The sequence below is a fragment of the Copadichromis virginalis genome, linkage group LG2 (assembly GCF_057382275.1).
Source record: "Copadichromis virginalis isolate Kocher_CV1m ecotype Utaka linkage group LG2, C_Virginalis_male_GT1.1, whole genome shotgun sequence".
NCBI classification, from domain to species: Eukaryota; Metazoa; Chordata; class Actinopteri; order Cichliformes; family Cichlidae; genus Copadichromis; species Copadichromis virginalis.
The window spans coordinates 28,491,465-28,502,451 of record NC_140619.1 but is presented as its reverse complement, the minus strand read 5'-3'; the positions used below and the strand labels follow the sequence as shown (position 1 = coordinate 28,502,451).

Sequence of the window (10,987 nt, the reverse complement as noted above, 5' to 3'; positions counted from 1 at the left end):
CATGTACAAGTAATTTTAAATAATGCGTAACTTAAATTCACTCTATAATACGGCCAACAACCCAAAAAGCATAATGTACTTATAATTTAAGATGGCACAATTACCAGGAAAGTATGTAGTATGGTACTTAAAATTGTTTATGCAGTATTTAAATTTACTCACAGTATAATTTTTGTCTCCTTTCCTGTAAAATACCCGGAAGTTTGACACTACTTAAAATGACTTAAAATGTCACTATTTCTTCTCTCCTGTAAGTTACATGAAGTTGTGTATTACTTAAATTACTCATGTGCTACATAAAATTGTATACATGCAAATGCAAATACATATAAATACATACATATTATTCTAACGTATCTACCTTTAAGTATTTTTAGGAAAATTACATTATAATTTAAAACAAAATACCTTAAAATTTGATTTAATTGCAGGAGGATTATGCCCTTAATCACAGATTGTATTATAAAGTGTTAACCTGAATTCTATTAAGCAATTCAGCCCGTGAAGCAACCTTGAGCATGATGACTTTAAGTGAGAAATAATTTTAAAATTTTCTACAAATACAAAACTGCAGGTTAATATTTATATAATTTGATACACATGTGATTGGCATGACATGCATATTATTTTATCCTAGTGCATCATTTCTGTTTACAATCATTTATTAATTTCATGTCTCGCTGGAAGAAAAACTTTTTGAGTTGAATAAATTTTCAGTTTGTTCAAATAATTTTTTTGGGCATAAAAAAGTGATGCAATACGAGTTAATACAAGTGTTCAAGTAAAATGCCATTTAAATTGATAGTATGTGCAAAACTCCAGTGGCGCAATCGGTAGAAATTACATTTAATTAAATTAATAAAACTCTAAGATGAGTTATTTGATTTCTAAAATGCTTATTAGTTTTATTTAAAAGATGTTAGTTTATAGAATACACTTCTATGTGTCATGAAAGTAATTATGAACTTGAACACAAAAATACACGCCATGTTAATGAACCATACACAAATACTCAAAAACTGTTCCACCTATTCTCCTCCTCTTATCCAATTCAGGGTTGCAGGGGTGGGCTAGAGCCTATCCCAGGTGACAGGCAGGGTACACCCTGAACAAGTCGCCAGGGCCAACACAAAGAGAGAGATAACCATTCACACTTATATTCTACCGGCAATTTAGAGTCACCAATTAACCTGACCCACCTAATTGCATGTCTTTGGACTGTGGGAGGAACCTGGAGAGAACATGAAAATTCCACACAGGGACCAGGACAGTGCTAACCAGTTTTGACTCAAAAACACAAACACTATAAAATAATTTATCTTACAATATAATTTAGATTTTATTTCAAATTGTGTTTTATAATGGTTAATAAAGGGGAAAAGGGGGAAAAAGAAGAAGGCACTGTGCCATCTCCTATCAAGGAGTTTAAAAAAAAGAAACAGAATTAAATTATTTTGGGTTACATAAATTTAAATATTTTATGAGAACAGGGCATAATATTTCAGGTAAAATGTTTTTTGTTCACTATTAAGGCTTTATTGTGTGATTCCTCCAGTTGATTTTCTTTCTTTCCTAGTGCGCCTCCTGGTGACGAATGTCTTAAACAACTGAAATTCCACAAAGCCCAAACTTGTGAAGTTCAATTAGATATAAATCTTAATTACAGTTCATTCATTTTCATCCTGAGCATTTGCTTTTCTATCTGCTTCATTGAGAAATTCCTGGTCAGGGTAGATTAGGAAGCCCGTAAAGGTGCTGTCTGTCCAAAAAGGATCAAAAAAGAGTCCGTTCTGCTCCGAGTAGAAGATCTGCAGCCAGACCTGGTCTGACTCCTTCAGGTGGAGAACAGTAGAACCAGATGCCACGTCATAGTTCCCAGTGTTTGCATCAAATGTTTTGATCTTGTACTGCCCATTGTGAACTAACCCGATGGCGAGATGCTTGTTGGCCAGTGTGATGTCATAGGTAAAGTAATAAACTCCAGGGATAACGCAGACAAACTTCCCGCTGGAGGCATTGTAGTGATTCCCTTCATTCAGCAGGATCCGGGTGAAGCGGATGGGCGTGCGCTCTTTAGGATAGCTCTTTGTCACAGCCACAGAGAAAGCTGATCGTGCTTGCTTGCCACAGTTACAACCACCTGGAGCTCCTTCCTCGCCCATGTCACCCACGTCTCCTTTTTGTCCCCAGGTTCCAGATGTTCCGGGTTTTCCACGTTGTCCTTTCAGTCCCCGAGGTCCGGCCTTGCCAATAATACCCTCACGACCTTTCTCACCCGGTTTGCCTGGGTTCCCAGGTCTCCCTGGATCACCTGATAACACATAAATAATAACAAGATGACAATAAAATAGTATAATCTGGGCACCAGTATAGCTGACATGCTTGAGCTGCTTAGCTATGTTCTTTAAGGCTATTGAAGATGCCTGGGTCCATTTACCATGTGTCTCACCAAGACCTCCTAGCATTCCTGTCTTCTCTTCACTATTCTATCTAAATAAAGGCTAAAAAATCCAAAATCGTGTTTTAAACAAATACTGTGCTCAAAATAAATAAAGGAACACGTTTAAATCAGAGTGTAGAAAATCAGTTAAACTTCTGTGATATTGATCTGGTCAGTTAAATGATACGGAGGGAGTTGTGAATCACTTTCAGCTGCTTTGGGTGCAGTAGAGGGGCAACAATGAAACAGTTTCCCAAACAGGAATGGTTTTACAGGTGGAAGCCACTGACATTTTCCCTCTGACTGTGTTTTTTCACTACTTTTGCATTTGTCTAGGGTCACTGGTAACAACTGCCAGGATGAGGTGATACCTGGATCCTAGAGGTTCTACGGGTAGTTCAACTCTTGAATGACACATCACTGCGTGCCATTAGCATAAGGTTTGCTGTCATAGAAGAGATTTCAGGGGACAGACAGTTACTCTAGGAGAGCTGGACAGGCCATATAAGGTCCTTAGAGACTGGTGTCTGCTCCTTTGTGCAAAGAGGGACAGGATGAGCAGTGCGAGAGCCCCCCAGTATCATGGCAAAGCGTGTGGACATGGTGGACTAGCATGCCTATTACCCTCATTTTTTCCCTATATCTGATTGTTTTCAAAGTGTTCTGTTAATTGTGAGAGTAGTTTAATTGTTTTGATGACCAAAAGCTCTTAAGAGCCTAAAACGTTCCCTGTGAAATTGTCACTGACAAAAGAAAAGAGCATATTAATTGGCATGTTAGGGCTGTTTAGATGTTTTTTGACTCTTCAAAACTTGTGATAATAAATAATAAATCAACAGGCTCGTTTAAGTAACTGAAAAAGGTCTGAATATGAAGCTAATGACCAAAAAAGTCAAATGGCAATAAAAACATTCCCTTTACAGTTAAGAACTTGCAACTTCAGACATCTGTGCATAGATGTTGGAGAGGTGCTAAAGAAAAATCAGATCAGTGACATATATGATGTGAAGATCATTCAAGTTCACAGTAACATACAACTAGAGATTAACTACTACCTTGATCTCCCTTCTCTCCCTTCTCTCCATCCTTCCCATCTTGGCCGTCTGTCCCGGGGGGCCCCATGGGGCCCATGGCCCCGGGTGATCCAGGGGCTCCTGGGTTCCCTGCAGGCCCCGCTGGGCCCGGCAGACTGCAGACCAGCTGGGATGAGTGGATGGTGAAATTCCGACCTCTCTTAGATGGGGGATTTGTTGACTGCGAGACGACAACTGACAGCACATAGATCATCACAAACATCTGGAGCATGATGGGAACTGTAGAGTCACAAAGAGACAAGGGGAAGCAACTGTTTACAATAATTATACTGACTTGAGTTTTGCAGCCACTGATCAGATGATGCAAACATGTGGTAAAAGATTCCTGGAGTCAACCAGAGACTAAAACCTAACACACCATGTGGACGGGCATCTAGATGGTGTGGCCATTTTCATGCAATCCCTCAGTAACTAATGACAAATCTGATGCATCTGTTATATGTTCTGGTTACATAAAAGCATGCAGCTTACAGTAGGTTATATAAAGGAGTGTGTCAGCCATTTTAAAAGCACAGAGTAAGAACTCACCAGTTGAGAAATTATGACTCATGGGTATTTTTCAGCTCCGTCCGAGCCCTTTCTCTGCATCAGAGTGCACAAACCTTCCTACATTTCCAACAAACGATTGAGGCAACATTCTTCAAGAGAAGCTCTGCAGAGAAATGTGCAGCCCAGAGTCTCCGTAACATCCGCCCTGTTTATGCGAGTGATAGGCCAAAAAAAAAAAAAAAATACTTTCACCATGATGTCATTACATTCAAGTCAGTGCAACAGCTGAAGCAGTGACACATCAGTGGTTCACAAACTCTGCTGTGAGGAAGCAAGAGATTACACAACGAGGGCTAAAAAGGATAAAGCAGAAACATTTCGCTTGTTACACGTTATGCATTTAGATACTGATGTCCTCAGAAGTGGTCAAATGTTGCAATAATAGAAAAAGAAAATTAAAAAAAAACACATTTACGTTTCCTTGTCTTATTACAAGCACTAAAATTGTCCCACACTGTAAAGTTTATGAATAAATCTACTATGTAGAGCACATCTTACAAAAAACAAGAGACACAAGAAAGAGGAACCACTGAAAAAACACGTCTGCCATTTTTTAGGTTTCTGACTGTGTTCATGTGTAATGCACGTGGATAATGTGTGCACCTGGTTAATGAGGAGCACAAGGACAGACTTCTCCCTGCAGTCTGAGATAAGGAACGCTGACATGATTTTGTAATCCTGGCAAACGAATTAAAGTTAAATACAAATATTGATGAAATGTCTTTAGTTTTTGTTTGTTACTTTGGTAAAGTTACAGTTTGCCCCCATGAGTTTTTAATGGACATCTTTAATGAGAGTCTACAAGACTGTGAATTAACTGTTTTCAGAAGCAGTGGGGTTTTTGTGTGAAACTTGAACTGATCTTCTTAAATCTTGCCTCCAGCATTTGCCCTCTGTAAAATGATATTTTGCAAGGCTAAAGCTAATATTGAGAAAAGCAAAACAATTAAAAAGTAAAGTGAAACGCACAGGCTCACTGTCAGAACTAACAAGAGAGTCAAAATGAAATTTAAAAACAATAAATAAATAATTAGAAAATACAATAATTATAATAACTCTGGTGGGTACTTTTACAAAGAACTGTGTTTTTAGACCCTGATCACTTACATGGGGAACATGATCACTGAGAACATTACATAAACAAGCCGTTCCCTACAGCAGGGATTCAGTGAAGGGTAGAAACTAGAAGGGCAGCTTCAGTTTCATTTTGGCCTGTAGTGGAGGTCACTATGAAGTAATCCTCCACTTTCTCTTCAGATCAGTACTTAAATCGATGAAGTCTCAGACCTGACAGAAATGTTGGAAATGCCTTTTGAATTGTTCTTTCCATATTACTTTCTGTTGTTGTGTACTAATTTACAAATCTCCCCACATACTTAAGTTTCCTCTGGAGTCCATAACTGGAAAACACGATATGTATATACAGCCATGCTAACAACAACTACTGAGGTTCAGCAAAATTAAAAGGATCAGCCGCCCAAGTCATGTTTCCACCCATTGCTCATACCTCATGTACAACCCTCCACCCATGCAAAAAACCCCAAAAAACAAGAACAACAAAAAAACATACATTCAGGCAAATGGATTTTATTATAAAAAGAAATGCAGTTACGTTTCTCATGTTTCCTGTAAAGACTGAATTTGAAAGGTTTGAAAGTATTTAAATGTCTCCTGTTGAAGCGAAACACCTTTTGTTGTTGTTCCACATTTTATGGACATGCAGCTTCAAAACAATGTGTCAACATTAACTTTTACAAAATACTGTACACAGTTTCTCCAGCACTTCTTTCCAAAACACAAAACTTGAGTGAATGTGGGATTTTATATTTTACTGAGCAGCTGCTCTAGTAGAGTCCTTGGGGAGAGTTTAGGGGAATCTGCCGGGACTGAAAAGGTCACTGTCCCAAGAAGGAAGCCATGGGATCATCTGGCCTGCTGCGTTTCATGCGGAAGGCCTCCATCTCCTCCTCAGTGGGCGCCTTTACTTCAAACAAGCTGTTGTACGGCCTCTTCCTCTCATCCAGCTGCATTAGTATCTCCACCTGCTTCACCCGCTTGTCCTCTGCTTCTAGAGCCTGAGAAGGAGATGGCGGTTGGAGGTCAGACACGGAGAAACTCATCAAAACAAACACGGCTGTCAAACAAAAACAAAAACATTACCTTCTTCAGCTTTTCCTTCTTCTTCTCCTCATCCTCCGAATCACTGCTGTCGGAGTCGCGCTTCTTGTTCTTTTTGTTCTTCTTTTTCTTCTTCTTCTCTTTCATCTTATCTTGATGCATCTGGTGATCACAAATATTTTAATAATGAACATTACATTTAAGCTTATTAACATTAACTGCAGCATTTTTTTTTTTTTTTAAAAACAGTGTCCCTTACTTCTAGCAGAGTCTTGGGCTGTTCCTCCTCCTGTGGCTCAGTTATTGCCTCTTCAAATGGAGTGCACTCTGAGTTGTTCTGCAGGGGTTCATATACAAACACAGTCAGAAAGTGAGAAATCTGTGACCACTTTATAAACTGATATCCTATCCATCAAACAAACGCTTCAAATACTCTCAGTAAATGTACTTACAATTCCAATTCCAGCTGATCCTGTGCAGTAACTCTGTTTGACCATGGAGTGGCAACACTTGTACCCCCAGAAGCCGTCTTTCCAGTAGGAACCCCAAATACACTAACGAGGAGATATGATCTTGATTTTAGGATAAAACATAAATAAAATGTAACAAAATTAGCCACACATTTGCTACAGTCTGCCCTTCTTACAGTGTGGTTGTTGATGAGCACGTCCTCCTCATATTTGGAGCGAGCGACAGCCTTTTCGAGTCCTTTCAGCACAGCGCCGTGACGCGAATACTCCACGTAGTCCTCCGTCTGGGCCAACAGCAACTCCCGCGGTGGTGCATCCAAATGCTCCTGGCCTCCATACTGATTGTCACACACAAAAGCAGAAACATCATCAGTAAAGCCCAGACTGTGACTGATATGAAGTTCGGTCTGATATATCAGCCAATATTTTTTTTTCTTTCTGATATCCCTAATATTTGTAGTTATTTATTTTCTCCTTTACACAGCTGATCCAAGCCCGACTGCTCAGATAGACTGGTTGTTTGTGGTGTTCTCAAACATGCTGCCAACAGAGAAGCTGCAGAGTGCCATCCGGTGGACAAACTGTGCAACATCTGCACTCATAAGATGGTTGAAGAAAGTTTCTCCCATCTCTTATGTACAGTTCACTCTTCCTGGCCTCATCCTGTTGCTAAATGAATACATATCAGCCGTGTACCTTCTCCAGGATGCTCTCTCTCTGTTCTTCTTTGAAGTCCTCCTTCTTGACCTTGAAGGAACGATGCAGCAGTTCCAGTTTGGTGGGGTCAGCCTGCAGATGCACCTCGGAGCCTTTCTCATAAGCCTCCCAGGCAAACACTGTCACGAGACAATGACAATTGCTACAAATTACACTCTGTGGTCCTAACAGATAAGAAAAAGCTCAGATTTCATCATAATTATCCTTTACTAAGTAACTAAGATCCTGCCTTTTGGTGTCTCATATATAACATAAGTGTGACAGGAGAGGGACTCTTTAATTTAGCTGTGTCTAAATAGATGTATAGATGTTAACCACTATTGTTAGCAGGCTGCTTTTTACTTTTTGCAGCTGATTTTTACTCTATAAATGCTGATTTTTCCACTTTTGGATGACTTTTGGTAACCTATTATAATCCAGTCAAACATTCAACAGTTTTGATCACAGTGGCCAAAAATAAATAAATCTCTAGACTCATTTCCAATATAAGTAAAGTCATACTTCCAAAACCTAAAGAGTTAAGGTTGTGAGGTGTTTGAAAAGAAGGAACCATAACTTTAGGACTTACATTGTGTTTGAGCCATGGAAATTGTGGCTCCACTGTAGCGAACAAAGTTGTCTCCAGCGTACCCCACTCTGTTACACAAAACAGTTCAAAAATGATTTCAGTGTCCACTCAGTTACTCCGAGACTATTTCTACTATTCCTCTGTTGATTTTAAAAAAAAAAAAAAAAAAAAAAAAAACCCCCAACAACAACAACAACAACAAAAAAACAAAACAAAAAACAAACCCATAACTTACTCATCAGGGTTCTTGCCAGTGTTGGAGTACGGGTTCTCTCTCATTGCTCGCGTCTTTGGATCGTAGTACGCTGAATTTGGATCCAGATTTCTCAAGTACTGTGAAAAACAGACACGAGGAGTTCAGAGAAATTAGTAAACTGCAGTACCCCATCTTTCATACACAGAACTGCTGAAAAGTCATGTGATTTTATTATATTTCGCTTGAAAACAAACACGAAGGAAGCGTGAAAACACAAATCAAACACAAAACATGACGCAAAAACAGAGTCTGTGTAACTGCAACAGCCCTCTGAATCAAAATTTGGTATAACTGCCTTTATTCATTAACATAGCCTGAACCCTCTTAGGCAGCCTTCTTGTATTTTCTGTAAGTTGTCTTCAGTAATAGTTCTCCAGCCTGCTTGAAGGACATTCAAAGCTTTTTCATGTTCACAATTTAAACAAGATCTCGATACAACTGTCTCCTTGTAAGAAAAATATAAAAGGAACATGGTGTGGCTCACAGCTTTTACACAATAATGTGGGCAGTAACACTGTGTTCTGTATTCATTTTATCCCTGTGTACACAGTTTATCATCAGAAAAAGCACAAATGACTAATGTTTTACTACGTGGCTCTTACTTTAGCTGTGTCTTCTCTGATACGCAGATTCCTGACAGTGATTCGTCTCTTGGAGTCAAAGTTCTGACCGGGCATGTCGATGTCATCTGCATATTTGTCTTCATCCTCATCTTCACTGTCATGTTCCCACTCCTACAAATAAAGAATGTAAGGTTATTAAACTGCAGTCTGATATTTGCCTCCAAAACTGGGAAAAATTTATTATTACCATGTTAATGTGAGTGAGCACTTACAGTCTGGTCCAGTTTTCCCGAGGCCAACTCATCCTGAAGTTTCTGTGCTTTCAGTGTCCTTTTGGCCTGAGAAACAAATAAGAATTCAATCATGTGGTGGTGGACCACAACAACATTGGCTTACCAATGTTTTGACCTCTGGAGTTCAGTCATGCTGGTCTGCTTACCAGATCTACTTTGGCGTACTCTTCAACAATGCGCTGATGTTCCTCTGGGTCGTAGCCATTCCAGCGATCACGCTTTCCATCATAGTCCATGGTGAGCTGGATCTGAGCGTGTTCATCTGGAGCAATCCCTGTTCCTGTGAATTTGGCACCAACTTTTCTGGGTCGCTGGTGGGACAAAATGAAAGGTAAGATGCTAACTTAAATAATATAACAATAATAATAATAATACTCCTTTGACATCCAGGATAAGAAAACCCTGAATATTAATTTGTTCCAGCAGATAACTGTAAAACATTTTCATCAGTTTTACCTCCAAGCAGTCTTTCTTCTTGTGTGTCATGGCACCACAGTTTTCACAAGCCCCTTTACGGAACTTAGTTACAACTGCACTCTGTGTGGAGACACAAAGTGAAGCTTTTAGATTTTGTGGCAATATACTTCTGTGTCCACATGAGAGAAAAACTTGCCTCATTCTCACCTCCTGCACGCCTCTCTTGTACCACTCTCCGATTGCGGAGTACTGCTTCTCACTCTCACTCTGTGGTCTTTGATGCTTTAGTGTGGGCCTTTTTGATGGGTCGATGTACCACGGCACTGATGAAATGTACTGTGGGATGTGGGGGTTTATGTCCCTGTAGGACAGATGCGTTCACGTTACATATCACACCATTCCTTCCATCAGCTGCCTGAAAGCACACACTTTGTGCACAGGCACAAACTTACTTTCCCTCCTCGTCCACCTCAGCTGGAGCGTTTCCCAGCTTTCTCTGCTCCTCCAGCTCCTTCTTCTTCCTCCAGTCCTCTCTGGTCATCTTCTTGGGCTCATCCAGGCCCACGATCCCCTCCGAGTTAACGTTGGCCTGCTCGGTCATGACTGAACCTGCCGCCAGAAACACGCCGCCGGGGACACCGTCACGGGTTTAGTATAAACACCCGTCCTACTCACCTACACTCAGCAATTATGTGTTTCACTTCTTAAAACAAAGGCTAAAACTACAGGTTTTATTGCAGTATTTGCCAAACTAGCTGTTTAACTGCCGAATGACGTACATGTAGAAGAGGCATTTTACTTAATTTCTGTGAAAATTCATAAACCAATTCACTCACTTACCTTGAATAGGCTCCACAAATAAACTTGATGTTTATATTCCTTCCGTAAAATCAGCAACTTTCCCTGTATTTGACTCCTTTTTAAAACTAGTCGGTTGTTTTGACTAAAATGCGATCGTCGCCATTTTACATCAGCTAAAGTTACGTCACGTCCTTTCTGTGGAGTCGCTGCCGGAAACAGCGACTTCTAGAGGACAGTCAGAGTACAGCACCTCAACCGCAAGAAAACAGGTGGTCTTTACTTTCTTTTACTTGGGAAATTTCATATCAATAGTCGAAGCAAGTTAGTTTCTAACCCTTTGAATGTGTTTTGAGCTGATATCTCAAGTCTAAAAAAGCATAGCTTAAACTGTATTGTTAAAATTCACTCAGAAGTGTTTCTCTGAAGAACTGTGTCAGTTTTATGCAACATTTAGTCGCTAATGTGGCTTTAATTTACGATTTCTCCTAGTGAAATGAACTTGTGTGTCTGTACATAATTACTGACCACGTTTTAGGTACTCATTATTACAAATCTCTAATTAGCTAGCCACATGGCAGCACCTGAGTGTATTTAAGCATGTAGACATATTAAATCTGGCTGGCAATAAAAAATAGTAATTGTGTCCATTCTTGTATTACACCATGTACCCATCTTCTGATGGCTGCTTAATGGTGTCACGT

General features: G+C 39.8%; 2 protein-coding genes across 2 annotated transcripts; both read right to left on the bottom strand.

The window, feature by feature from the left end:
* Positions 1 to 432: 432 nt before the first annotated feature.
* On the bottom strand, positions 433 to 4,237 carry c1qtnf2 (C1q and TNF related 2). The gene is made up of 3 exons (XM_085466021.1): positions 4,063 to 4,237; positions 3,496 to 3,753; positions 433 to 2,311 (listed from the first exon to the last, which is right to left on the bottom strand). The coding sequence occupies exons 1-3, from the start codon at positions 4,082 to 4,084 to the stop codon at positions 1,668 to 1,670; spliced, it is 924 nt and encodes a 307-aa protein (XP_085322147.1). The 5' UTR covers positions 4,085 to 4,237; the 3' UTR covers positions 433 to 1,667.
* A 1,417-nt stretch (positions 4,238 to 5,654) lies between these two features.
* slu7 (SLU7 homolog, splicing factor) lies at positions 5,655 to 10,491 on the bottom strand. Its single transcript, XM_085477409.1, has 15 exons — positions 10,326 to 10,491; positions 9,938 to 10,094; positions 9,693 to 9,846; positions 9,525 to 9,605; positions 9,215 to 9,379; positions 9,048 to 9,113; positions 8,815 to 8,946; positions 8,192 to 8,289; positions 7,957 to 8,024; positions 7,368 to 7,507; positions 6,848 to 7,009; positions 6,654 to 6,755; positions 6,461 to 6,538; positions 6,244 to 6,363; positions 5,655 to 6,158 (listed from the first exon to the last, which is right to left on the bottom strand). The coding sequence occupies exons 2-15, from the start codon at positions 10,084 to 10,086 to the stop codon at positions 5,979 to 5,981; spliced, it is 1,695 nt and encodes a 564-aa protein (XP_085333535.1). The 5' UTR covers positions 10,087 to 10,094; positions 10,326 to 10,491; the 3' UTR covers positions 5,655 to 5,978.
* Between the last annotated feature and the right edge of the window lie 496 nt (positions 10,492 to 10,987).

Coding starts and splice junctions, on each gene's coding strand:
- slu7 (XM_085477409.1), bottom strand. CDS start 10,086: ATGACCGAGCAGGCCAACGTTAACTCGGAGGGGATCGTGGGCCTGGAT. Junction 9,847..9,937: donor GAGGTGGACGAGGAGGGAAA/GTAAGTTTGTGC, acceptor TCTGTCCTACAG/GGACATAAACCCCCACATCC. Junction 8,025..8,191: donor ACTGGCAAGAACCCTGATGA/GTAAGTTATGGG, acceptor TTTGTGTAACAG/AGTGGGGTACGCTGGAGACA.
- c1qtnf2 (XM_085466021.1), bottom strand. CDS start 4,084: ATGAGTCATAATTTCTCAACTG. Junction 3,754..4,062: donor GAGTCATAATTTCTCAACTG/GTGAGTTCTTAC, acceptor GTGACTCTACAG/TTCCCATCATGCTCCAGATG. Junction 2,312..3,495: donor GGGAGAGAAGGGAGATCAAG/GTAGTAGTTAAT, acceptor ATGTGTTATCAG/GTGATCCAGGGAGACCTGGG.